This window comes from Sinocyclocheilus anshuiensis, unplaced genomic scaffold (genome assembly GCF_001515605.1).
Source record: "Sinocyclocheilus anshuiensis isolate Anshui unplaced genomic scaffold, SAMN03320099.WGS_v1.1 scaffold101, whole genome shotgun sequence".
Lineage (NCBI taxonomy): Eukaryota > Metazoa > Chordata > Actinopteri > Cypriniformes > Cyprinidae > Sinocyclocheilus > Sinocyclocheilus anshuiensis.
In genome coordinates, this window is record NW_015540892.1 from 2,830,335 (window position 1) to 2,843,887 (window position 13,553).

Here is a 13,553-nt window from a genome sequence, read left to right on the forward strand (position 1 = left end):
CACATTCAAGGTGCAGCGTATCAGGATTCTACATCAGAATGCTGGCTCCTACGTCCGTATTTTTGTTATATCTTCATTTGTGTTCTGAAGATGAATGAAAGTCTTACAGCTTTTGGAACAACATGAGGGTGAATAATTATTGACAGAATTGTCATTTTTGGGTGAACTATCCCTTTAATAATGTAATGGTGCATTCAAGTCATCCTGGGAAGTTTGTATTAACGAGTTGGAAAGTCATAATTACGACATGTGTGTTCAGATCACTTTGGTTGGAGGAAGATAGCGAAGGGTTTTTTTTAACACTGGTTCGACAAAATGATGAAAAATCGAATGAGCATCAGGTATTTCAGTTTATCACGGTGTTGTAAATGGAATTTTTATATTCTATCATAATTGTACAATACTATCGTATTTTATACATACAACTTAGCTTTTTTTAATTCTTTTTTTTTTTCCCACTCGTAATTACAACATGAGTCCCCTGCACAATCTGACTTTGTTGCAACCTAGAATTAAACTGCTGGTCTCGTCTGGCCAGAGGAGAACGGCACACTATTTCGACACATTATTTCCCTTTTTTAATACTGTAATGCTTTGACACAATCTGCATTGTAAAAAGTGCTATATTAAATAACGGTGACTTGACTTGACAACATTGTGGTGGTGTTAAAGGGGTCATATGATGCTTTTTTAAAGATCATTATTTTGTGTATTTGGTGTAACAGAATATGTTGACATGCTTTAATGTTCAAAAAACACATTATTTTTCAAATACTGTACATTATTGTAGGTCCTCTATGCCCCGCCTCTCTCAAACGCTTCGTTTTCTACAAAGTCCCTCCTTCCGACAAGCGCAGTCTGCTCTGATTGGCCAGCTGACCCAGTGCATTGTGATTGGCCGAACACCGCAAGCACTCGTCGGAAACTCTCGCTCTCTCTCGCTTGCTCGCTCTCTCTCTCTCACCCACACACACCATGCGCAAAACGCTGCATTTGAACAGTCAATAGCAAATACTTAAACTAATAACAAAACAGTAGCTGAATCAGAAGCGCCAGATTGTCATAGCAAAGTCAGAATTACCTCCTCTCCTAGGTTCACGAAATGGTCGTCCATAAAATGCATTGCTGTTCTGTTGTAAGTGATCTTAAAGATTCCTAAATGCATCTACTTTCGGAAGGCCAAATAAAGTGCTTTTGCTTTCGCCTAGAAACACACAGAGTCTCCCTGACATGGCTGCTTCAACACTAACTGCGGTTACTGAAACCACGCCTTCTTTCTTTGCGTGAACATTTGGGCGGCATTATGCTAATATTTCCACATAGTGAGGTAGATATGTGGGGGCGTGTTAGAACGAGCCGTTTTAGGGGGGTGTGGCAGAGTCTTAACTTTGATAAAAAATATCTCTTTGGAATTGAGACTTTAGTCTTTGCAACTTCAGGGATCTTATCTATGCACAATCAGCTTGTAACACTCCAAAGAGAAAGGAAAACTTAAAATCGCATCATATGACCCCTTTAATATGTGCTTAACTCCTAAATATTATCTTCCATCCAACATGACTTAAACGCAAATAAATCAATGGAGGATCGTCTATGGAGGTGCTAGAAGAGTTTCAATGCAATTTTGTGCAAATTGTCCAGAAATATGGTCAAATGTTGTTGTCAGGTCACTTATACTGACACATGGTAATCAGAGGTTTACAGTATATTTTCATTGACTAAATATTTTAATTAAGTTTGAGAAGTTCATAAAAATTATTTGCATTTTTTTTATTCCTTTTGTTGTAGGAGTGCTAATAAGAGTTCACACTGCACACAGTTCACACACACGTAGTGAACACTTTGTAGAAACTTTAGGAAGAGTTCTGCTCATTTACACCAATATCATCTGTTCTAATTACTTTTATCTTTACAGTTGACTCCATTTTGATTCTGATGTGCGGTCTCCGCAGTTTTTACTGCTCATTTTACATTGCTCTTTTGGAATGTCACATTCATTGCAATCATTCAACGCATGCTGTTCCTTGAAATCTCAAGTTTTTCTTCCTGTAGTTTCTTGAGAGGCGGAGCTTAGCAATGGTTCAAATACTTTAACTGTCAGTATTAAAAATAAGCAAGATTCACTGCTGGGTTGAAATCTAAACTTCATATTTGAAAATATTACATGTTATTCAGTCAACCTAAAAATACATGAATGTCTGATTGTCTTCCAAACAATTTCTGTTAAAACTGACTTGAATGAAAATGAAAGTGATGTTTTCTGTTTGGATTTAGGTGCAGTATGCTGTAAAGGAGTACGCATGTACAGTCATCGATGTGATTGCTCGCCGAACTCGACTGGGCTTTCTGAACGTGCAGGCTGCGGATGAGGCTTTGCCACGTATTGTTGAGATCATGGGCAACGAACTGCAGTGGACTGAGCAAAAAAAGAAAGTATGTCATTGATCTCATGGCTTATTTCTTTAGAATACAGATTGACAGTGTTTCTTTTTTTTTATTAAAATGAAAGCAGAATTCGCTTTAAGTTCACATTTAGTGTGCATGTGAATTCAAATCACAATTCAAATCCATGAGAACATTTTAGTTCAATACTTGATTTATTGAATTTATTGGTTGTGCAAACCTGTTACCCTTGCCCTGAACCCTGCTTTTTTGTCCTGACCGAAAGCTAAAGATCTCAGCCAGGTTAATTTAGGTAACAGCTAATAATAGGCCTCAGCTATTGTTAGTTTGACTCTTAAATAGTCTTTTTAACAAGGAGTCTCCACTCCACGATAAGATCACAATTCAGTTGTACAATAAACGCCCAGCACAACTCCTCAAGATGACTATGGCTGTTACGTCTGTGCTCAGAGGAGTGTTTGAAAGTGTGCGTGTAGTGCGTTTGTAAGGGGGTGATAAGAGTTACTCCAGCTTTTGCACATTGGTCGTAGGTTTCCTGTCTGATAAACAGAAGCACTAATAATAGCACCGATCACTGTGCAGCTTTGATACTGTTCAGTTCCCATGAGTTCAGCGCTCAGATCTGCTCACAATGCAGGTGCACCACACCCACCAAACACATGCACGGACACAGACACAATGCTCTGCTGGGAACCTCGATCCAGCGCAGGTATATCACAGCTCTGCAAAGGCAAGCCAGTATTCTCAGCCTGTGCATTGCAGGAATGTTTATGTTGCTGTGTTTCTGCTGCATGAAACACTTTGAATCCTTTTACTGCCTCAAACATTCTCATTCTATTGTGGAAAATAAATATCAGTATCTACTGCAAGCTAATACCAGTATTTTCTTATAAAACATGCTCCAATAATGTGTTTTATTTACAACTTTAAAAAAAAAAACATTTTTTCACAGTATGTTAAAAATATTTAGTTTTGATGAGCCTGTTTTTTTTCTGAGAAGTATCTACTGCAAGCTAATACCAGTATTTTCTTATAAAACATGCTCCAATAATGTGTTTTATTTACAACTTTAAAAAAAAAAACATTTTTTCACAGTATGTTAAAAATATTTAGTTTTGATGAGCCTGTTTTTTTCTGAGAAATAAACATCATTTACTTTTTATAAGACTGTATTTTATCTTTTCCTTACAATTACATGTTTTAATTAACTGATTACTCAATTAATTAAAAAAATTTTTTCTGTACATTTAAGGCTTCTATGTAAATGCCTTCTTCAGACATAAAATAAAACAGCACTACGATGCAAGATTTGTTGAAAATATTCAGAGTTATAATGAGGCTTTAATTTAAAATGTAAAATTAATTTTTCAGAAATAAATAAATAAAAAGGGGTTGTTTTTTCAGCAAAAAAAAACTGTTATTTACTTTTATATGACCATATTTCACACTCTATCTGACCCTAAAATTAATTGATTAATTAATTAATTAATTTATTTATTTATTTTGCCTTGAAGACTAAATGCCTTATTCAGACAAAAATCTAAAAAAAAATTTGAAACATAAATTTGATGCAAATTTATATATATATTTATATATATATATTCAGACAAGAAATGAGAAACAACACTTTGACACAAACTGAGCTTTCTGTTGGGTCCAGTATAGTTTTAACTTCCCCCTTCTTTAGTAACAGCCAATTTGCAAAGGTTTACAAAACACGTGCTTAAATGTGCCACTGTTATGATCAGGAAAATATATAATTTATTCAAATTACATTTTATTCACTTGTTTCTAACCTTAAGTTACTGATTGTGTTTTTGGTTTTGTTTGTCTACAGGAAGAGCTGGAGGCAGCAAAGAAGTATCTGCACCTGGAGATGGGTTATAAAGCTCGCTCTGAGCAGCTCAGCAAGACAACAGAGATCTCACTCACTGCCCCAGAGATAGCAAGGTATAAGATGAGTGTGTGGGTTTAAGTGTACAAGATCCTACATCTCTCACTTTCCTAATATTATCATTATTATGACTGACAGGTATAAGAAGCGCTTTTACAAGTTTGATAAGGAGAGTAAAGGCTTTATCACAACAGTGGATGTCCAGCAAGTGCTAGAGGTGAGTTATAATCTCTTACAATTCCAACTGAGATTCTTTAATATTTTAGATTGAAAAAAAAAAATAGTTACTATTTGTCCTAAGCAGCCATTACTTTTTAGTGACCATCTGCATTCATCTTTTTTTTTAAACATATAAAAATGTTTTCCCTGAAGTCCATAATGTTAAAATTTCTTGCACTAAAAACAAAATGTAAAATGCCTTTACATGACATGTAAAATGTGTATGTTGAATCCACTGTAAGTTGCTTTTTTTACACCCTTTCTCTGAGTAAGCCAAGTTGCCATTGATATGCAGAGATGAGGGGACTTTTTATCTATGTTACTTAATTTTAATACATTTTCATTACTTTTGAATTTGTCTCAAGGCATGCAATTAAACTGCAAGATGACCTGTACTTAAAGGGATAGTTCACCCAAAAATGAAAATTCTGTCATTGTTTAGAATCGGGGGCAGTTGTGGCCTAATGGATAGAGAGTCAGACTTGTAACCCGAAGGTCGCGGGTTCGAGTCTCAGGTCCGGCAGGAATTGTAGAAGATATTTTGAAGAATGTCGGTAACCAAACGGTTGATGGTTGACTTCCATTGTATGGAAAAAAATACTATGTAAGGCAGTAGTTTAGTTACCAACATTCTTCAAAATATTTTCTTTTGTGCTCAACAGAAAAAAGCTCATAGTTTTGGAACGACATGAGAGTGAGTAAACTATGACAGAATTTTCGTTTTTGGGTGAACTATCCCTTTAAATGTCTTACGTTTGCCAAACAATCTTAACGTTAAAAATGGTTTTAAATATAAAAAAAAAAATAATAATAATTTCCCTCTTGAATTGCTTATTAGCTGTCATTCTCTCCGCTCTCATTGTCTCTGGTTTATGTGCAGTCCTTAACTTTTTCGTTTAATGTCTCTTAGTTACTGATTCTATAACCGATTTGTGTTCTTTCAGAAACTCAGCATTCAGATTGATGAGAACGCCCTTCATGAGATCCTCAACGAGGTCGACCTCAACAAAAACGGGCAGGTGGAACTGGATGAGTTCTTGCAGGTATGAACAGCTATTTATAGACTACAGCTTGTCTTGGTGTCGCTCTGGTTTTCAGGCAGGATTTGTAGTTGTAGGTGTGAAAACCTCAAAATTAAAAGGGCTTGTTATCTTCATGTCAGTACATCTATGTTTTGTCATAAGCCGACTGGTTCACAGTGATTAGTCCCTCTGAAATGTCATACCTACGTCAGAAGGAGTATAAAGTAGATTTGGTGCCTCTAGAGTTTCAGTTAATTAATAATGAGCACCACTTTTTCTGTACTTTTTACTATAATGAAGCATGAACTACACTGTAAAAAATCAGAAGTTGAGCAAACTTAAAATTTTAAGGCAACCAGCTTCAGCAGATTTTTGAGTTTACTCAACTTAAAGGTCAATTAGTTGTACAAACTTTTGTGCATGTTTAATCAACATAATATATTAAGTTAAGCGAACTTTTAGTTAAACTTCCAATTTTGTGTTAATAAACTTTAAAAACGGAGTTTGTAATACAAAACGTAAATTGGATTTTTTACAGTGTAGATTACCATATATGGGTCAAGAGAAAGGTGTTCAAAGTAATAACCTTTCTGGGGTTTGAACCAGTAACCTTTAAATTACTAGACCAGGCTTTAACCAAAATCCGTTTAGGTCAGGTCAGTTCACTTGGTGGCCATATTGGTAATCCCTTTGTACAACTAGTTCCAGTTATTTAAGTACAGTAAAGTAGTGGGTCAAGTTTACATTTAATGAACATTAACACTGTCATTCAAAAGTTTGGGGCCAGATTTTATTTTTTATTTTAAAGAAATTAATACTTTTATTCAGCAAGGAAGCTTTAAATTAGAGGTCTGCATTCCGACCGGATTTTTTGCGCCGCGGGATTAAATTCCCGAATAAAACGCTGTAGCGGTCGGTAACTCTGGTGTAATTTGAACGGGAGCGGGCGGTCTAACAATATCCCGTTCCCGACGTCCATTTAGAGCAGCATATCTGCAATTTATTCTTATTGACCACCGGTACAGCTTGCGCTCAGGACTGTTATGCACGTGCTGCACGCATGCTTTAACGTCATGCGTTTTATTTGTGTGGTCTGTGCGCAGCATGTGCATAACGATGCTCAGAGCAGGCTGTACCTGTGGTAAATATACGCCCTCAGACAGAACAGGCAGGTTGTCGATGAGTGACAGAGCAGAATAAGGATGGAGCAAAGTGTGGATGCGCTGTCCTTGAAGGACGTTTTATTTATAATTTAAAATAAAAGATGTTGTATTTATTTATTTTTCTCTGCGACACTTTTCCTACTGTTAACAGAAAAATGTCAAACGAATTTAGTATTTTGACAAGACGAATAAAAATATGCTATTTTTGTACAACCTACATTTTTATTTTTTCTCTCTGCTACACTTTTTCCCTATTGTGTTGTCAATGTTAAACGAATTGTATCCTGACAAGACGAATAAAAATAAGAAATACAATTTACAAAGAGTGAATATATAGCGGGAGCGGGTGGGTGCGGAATAGAACCTTGCGGGAGCGGGACTAAAAAAACAGTCCCGCGCAGACCTCTACTTTAAATTGATCAAAAGTGGCAGTAAAGATATTTATAATATTACAATTTTTTTATTTTAAATAAAGGCTGTTCTTTTGAACTTTCTATTCAAAGAATTAATAGAAATTAATAACTGTTTTCAGCATAATAAGTTTCTTGAGCATCAAATCAGCATATTTCTGAAGGATCATGTGACACTAAAGACTGGCGTAATGGCTCATATAAATTCAGCTTTGCCACCACCGAAGTAAACTGCATTTTTAAATATTTTAAAATAAAAAACTTTAAAGGGGTCATATGATGCTGCTAAAAAGAACATTATTTTGTGTATTTGGTGTAATGAAATGTAAGAGCTTGTAACACTCCAAAGAGAAAGGAAAAATTGAAATCGCATCATATGACCCCTTTAAAAATAATATTTTATAATATTAAAGGTTTTCTATATTTTTGAACAAAGTAATTCATCCTTAGTGTGCATAAGAAAATTCAAAAACGTTAAATAAAATTTGATCCCAAACTTTCAAATGGTAGTGTATTTCAAATCAGAAATAAAAATTATCATTGGTATCTTAAGTTGTGCCTCTGAAGCTTAAATCATGCAAAATAATGTGGCTCTAACCATTAAGCTAGGTAGTGATTGTGCATCTGTTTTGATTGGTTCAGCTCATGAGTGCAGTCCAGAGAGGCCAAATCTCTGACAGTCGTCTGGCTATCCTGATGAAGACGGTCGAAGAGGGGTTGGATCTGAGAGGACCGGTCTCGGTTGACCGCAGTGGAGGCGGTGTTTGAATCCCAACTAACCAAAACATCCACCAGACAACGGCTCCCACCACAGAGTTGGATAAATACCAAAAAGCACTGACCGCTGTGCCCACGCTGGTCAGATCACAAGCACATCCTCTCAAGTCATTAACTCACCCAACCAGCTGGCTGCCATTGTCTACAATCTTTGTTCTTTTTAATTTTTGTTTTAGCATGCTTATTTCAATTGATTTTAATGAAAAAATCTTATTATTAGAGCAGAATATATTCTTTAAAATTATTTCAAAGCGTATTCTAGAGTCTATATTTTTATCTAATGCATGCAGTGCCATGTTGTGTGACCTGGTAAGCATGAATAGATTGTCTCTTTAATGTTTCTGTGAGCAGCTTTATCCAGTGTGCTTTCTGTTGTGCCATTTTATTAATGCAGATTATTTGCTACTGAACGCAGTGAGGTGAAATTCAAGGGCTCTCAGTGTCTTCTGAGCTAAACAAATGCACTATATGTGAATTACGCAGTTTTATACTGCATACTGCTTAATTGTTACTGTTCTGAATTACAGTGATGAAATGTGTTGTTTTGTTGTTGTTGTATTATTTTAATAATTTCAAATAATTTAATTTTCTGAAAAAAGTATTTATTCAAAATCTATAATTTCCTTCATACTTTTGATAAATCCCGTCTTGTTTTTAATTAATGTGATTATATTGAAAGTATACAATTGTATTACTGTAAACAGATGAGTTATTTTAGTTTGTCTTAAACGGGTTGTTTTCAGTGTTTTTAGACTTTGCATTGGCTCTGGTTCAACAGGAAGGTTTTACAAATTGTAATGAAATGTAAGAGCTCTTGTCTGAATGTTGAACATTTGATCCCTTGTTCAAATTCATGAACAATTGAAACTCCACTTCAGTGTGTTTCCTATAAAGCCTTGCCTCTAAAAGTAATTGATTATCCATTTGTCATGAAATAATAAGGGAATATTATAACTGTAAACTTGATGTAGAGCATAGCAGGGAATGTACTAAATGTGCCTTGCTTCTTAAAGGGATAGTTCGTTCAAAAATGAAAATTCTGTCATCATTTACTAACACTCATGTTGTTCCAAACCAACATCTTGGCTTCTTTCTTCTGCAGAACATAAAAGAAGATATATTAAAGAATATGTGTAACCCAACAGTTTTAGTTACAGTTGACTAGTCAAAAAAAACACTGAAATATTTGGTAAGACTTTACTAAAAGCCATTATGTATAATGCATTATAAAAGTAGTTCAGTAGCATTAATTGTGCTTTGTAATGCACCTTATAATGCATTGTACAATCTCATGAATAATTGTAACCACAGTTAATACATTATAACACTTATCTATTCATTGCTAGACTATGCGTTTTAAATTCGGTTATAATTATTTACCACAAGATATAATGTATTACAACACACATTATCAATAATTATAATGCATTATACCCTTTAATAATCCTTTATAATGCATTTTACATGAAGGCTTTAAGTAAAGTGTTACCAAATATTTTTTCAAAATATATTTTATGTTCCACAGAAAAAAGACAGTCATACAGGTTTGGAACGACATAATGATAACGCAGTTTTCATCTTTGGGTGAACTCCAACTTTAAAAAGACACTTAATGAACTTTGCATGTCGAAACGCACAGTCCGACACACACTAAAAGTGTGCAGTCTTTTACTTGACTGTATTTTTTGTGGTTTAACATGCTTGTGTATTTTTATAATTAGTTTATTTATGTTCATACTTTCAGCAGAATGAAACTGCTTTTAACCTGGATGCTTTAAGCTTAATGATCTAAAAAGAAATGTATTTTGTACAATGAGACTGCTCAGAATTTAATTCCGTAATGATGTATTTGTTGTTGTTTTTTAAAGCTAAACGAAGACCATAAAGATTGTCATAGTGATTGTCGGGTTTGAAAACGATGGAGTAAGAGGGGAACTGTCGGCTTTTGCACATGAGAGCAGAAGCAGTTAAACTAATTTATTGTTTGTCCCAACAAGATGTAATTTCAGCCTGATCCTGATTGAAAGAAATTCATTATTGTATGAAAAAAAAGTATAGTAAATCAATCTGCAAGCCTGAGAAACACAATTCTGTAATTAAATGTATCTGGTTGCCTTCTGCATTGTTTGGACGTGCCATTATTTTGTGAGTGACTCTCCTTATGCTCAATGACTTCATATTTCTCGCATAACGTTTGTGCCAGTTGAAGCTTGTCATGTCTCCTTCTCATGTATGCATGCACATACAGTGTTTCCTTCCCCCAGCCATTCATTTTGATGGAAGATGTCAACTAATTGACTCTAAAGCCACCACTATAGGCCTGATGAATGTATTAGGCTGGAATATAGCTGATTAATAGGTGTATGGGCCAGAAGGGTCTTTCAGTAGCAGGGCATCTCGTCGTGCGCCTGCCTAATAATCCCTGTAGCTGTAGACTCTTTCACAGTGTGAGATGAGTGCGGCCTATTCCAGTGTGATCAGCACCTAGCAAAATGCAATTAAACTAGCATCCCAGGTCTGTCTAATCCTCATTTCAGATGGTGTCTGAATAGCCCTGTGAATCCGATATAATTACACTGAATGCATATTAAGCAGAGGTCCTGGTAAAGCACCTTAAAGGGATAGTCCAGCCAAAAATGAACATTTTGTAATTTACTCACCTTCGTGTCATTCCAAACCTGTATAACTTGCTTTCTTTGATGAAACATAAAAGAAGATATTATGTTGGTAACCAAACGGTTTCAGTTCCTATTAATAATAAATAATTATTCATTTTATTTATGGGCACCTTTCAAGACACTCGAGGACACCTTACAAATAATAAGATACATAAACAATAAATTAAAAGAAAGGGAAGAAAACAGTGCACAATAATGCACTGAAAACTATATCAATCAGAATAAGCTAATCTAAAAAAAAGTCATTTTTTACAAAATTTAGGTATAGGTATTCCAAAGACTCTGAGCCCTACAATTGAAAGCTCTACATCCCATGGTAGTCAAACGTACAGATGGTTCAACTAGTCACCGAAGCAGAAGACCTGAGAGATCGGGTAGGTGAATACACATGAAGACGTTCACACAAATGTGAAGGTGCTAGATTATGAAGAGCCTTATACATGAAAATCTTAAACTGAATCCAATATCTTCCTGGAAACCGATGTAGTTGCCTTAAAACTGGAAAAATACGCTCAATCAGTGGTGTTCGTGTAAAATAAGATACATAAACAATAAATTAAAAGAAAGGGAAAAAAACAGTGCACAATAATCCATTGAAAACTATATCAATCAGAATAAGCTAATCTAAAAAAAAGTCATTTTTTACAAAATTGAGGTATAGGTATTCCAAAGACTCTGAGCCCTACAATTGAAAGCTCTACATCCCATGGTAGTCAAACGTACAGATGGTTCAACTAGTCACCGAAGCAGAAGACCTGAGAGATCGGGTAGGTGAATACACATGAAGACGTTCACACAAATGTGAAGGTGCTAGATTATGAAGAGCCTTATACATGAAAATCTTAAACTGAATCCAATATCTTCCTGGAAACCGATGTAGTTGCCTTAAAACTGGAAAAATACGCTCAATCAGTGGTGTTCGTGTAATGATCTGAGCTCCTGAATTCTGGACCATTTGAAGTTTGTAAAGAAGTTTCTGTGAAACACCACTGAGAAGAGAATTACAATAGTCAATACGAGATGTAACTAATGCATGTACAAGGACAGCAGTACTTTTAGCAGAAAGCGATGGTCAAAGACGATTAATATTTCATAAATGATAATATGCTGACCGAGTAATATTATTTACAGGTGCATCAAAAAATAAAGTGAGATAACAGAATTATTGATAGTCAGTGTAAAACTTTCAAAATTTTGCAGTTTTAATTTAGTGCCTATTAAAAACTATTTCAGTATTCTCACTATTCAATGCAAACCATGATTTAATTACAGGTAAACAAAGCAAAAGAGAGGAAGGTGATAATGTTGAATTAGGCTTGAAGACATATAGAGCTGGGTGTCATCAGCACAACAGTTAAAATTTATACAAAATTTACGGATAATTTGTCCTAAAGGCAATAGATAAATAATAAACAGAAGAGGGCCCAAAGCTGAGCCCTGAGGCACGCCTCTAGTAATTAATTTTAATTGTATGGACAAAAATCAATGTCAATGGGATCCAAAACTATTTGGTTACCAATGTTCTTTGAAATATATATCTTTTTTGTGATCCAAAGGAAACTAAGAAATGCATACAGGTTTTGAATGACATGAGGGTGAGTAAATAAGGATATAATTTTCATTTTTGGCTAGTCTAGTAATAGATGGGCCAAAGCTGAAAAACTAGTGTTCATAATACAATAACATTAAACGTAACAGTTCTCCCAAAAATACAAATTTGCTGAAAATTGACTTACATTCAGGTCTTCCATGATGTAGATAAGTTTGTTCCTTCATCTTAACAGATCTGGAGAAATTTTGCATTAAATCACTTGCTCACAAATGGATCCTTTGCAGTGAGTCCATAATCCATTATAACACTTCCTACGTATTTATTTAGAACTGTTTTAGACTGTTTTCACCTATAAATTATGCTTGATCTGTGTATATTTCTCTTCTGATTCAGATTTCACTTTTAAATAACACTTGCATGAAGTTTTTTCAACAGTATACTAAAATGTTACATGATAGAATCATGGACTTTTAGAAAAGCTGTCCCAAACACCCACATGTTGATTATAATAAGCCCAATAGCTATTGGTTCCTTGTGTCCTGTATTTTACTGACAGTGTACTGGGACTGCGGAGGTGCTCTGTTACTGGCAGTGACTGGAGGATTCCCTTTGTCGTCATGCCAACGAGGTGATGCACAGCACAACAATAAAACAAAGCGTTGTGGGATGTGGAGGAATTTGCAACTCTTTCCAAGATTTTGCTAGAGACATCTTTGTGTTGCTCTGTTATCAATGCAACATCTCTGTTTTGTTTTTGTTGCGATGTGAATGGATATGTGTCCCTATTGGTTTGAGGCTGATGAGTCAGACAGTCATCAGACCCATGTATACTGTGACACTGGATGGAGAGAGAGAAAAGATTATTCCATTACAATGTAGATAGTGTGACATTTCTGATGGGGTCAATTAAAGATGTTTCAAATATTTAACAGAATATAATATTCATATTATTAAGTATGTAACTATTTGAGATATGGTAACTTAATTAAGAATTGAAAGGAAAATAAATACATTTTTTAAATTCAAGGTGTTACACTACCGTTCAAAGGTTTTCAAGTTTTTTTTTTTTTTTTTTTTTTTCAAGTCAAGTTGTATTTCAAGTTTTAAGTTTTTATTTTTATAAGGTTTCAAAATCTAAGTTTTATTTAAGTTTTTATATTTTCTATAACTCAGTATCGCAACATACAGTATATACAGGTTAAGAAAGAAAGAAAGAGAAATGAATACTTCAATTCAGCAAGGACATTATATTCCGCTAAAGCGAAAGTAAAGACATTTATAATTTTACAAAAGTTATGTTTCAAATAAATGCTGTTCTTCTGATCCTGAAAAAAGTGTATCCCTGTTTTATTAACCTCCTGAGACCCTGCATCCTCATATGAGGACATTATATTTTAGTGAATTTCTCTGAGACTATACATGCCACAGTTTTCAA

At 34.8% G+C, this 13,553-nt stretch overlaps 1 protein-coding gene across 1 annotated transcript in view; it reads left to right on the forward strand.

The window, feature by feature from the left end:
• The window catches only part of LOC107688873 (glycerol-3-phosphate dehydrogenase, mitochondrial-like), a 28,012-nt gene extending 18,884 nt beyond the window's left edge, over window positions 1–9,128 (forward strand). The window contains exons 12-16 of the mRNA XM_016486700.1: window positions 2,275–2,433; window positions 4,241–4,353; window positions 4,436–4,514; window positions 5,461–5,559; window positions 7,754–9,128. Of these exons, the coding sequence (XP_016342186.1) occupies window positions 2,275–2,433; window positions 4,241–4,353; window positions 4,436–4,514; window positions 5,461–5,559; window positions 7,754–7,879 (576 nt within the window). The 3' untranslated portion in view covers window positions 7,880–9,128. The remainder of the gene's footprint in view (window positions 1–2,274; window positions 2,434–4,240; window positions 4,354–4,435; window positions 4,515–5,460; window positions 5,560–7,753) is intronic.
• Window positions 9,129–13,553: the final 4,425 nt, after the last annotated feature.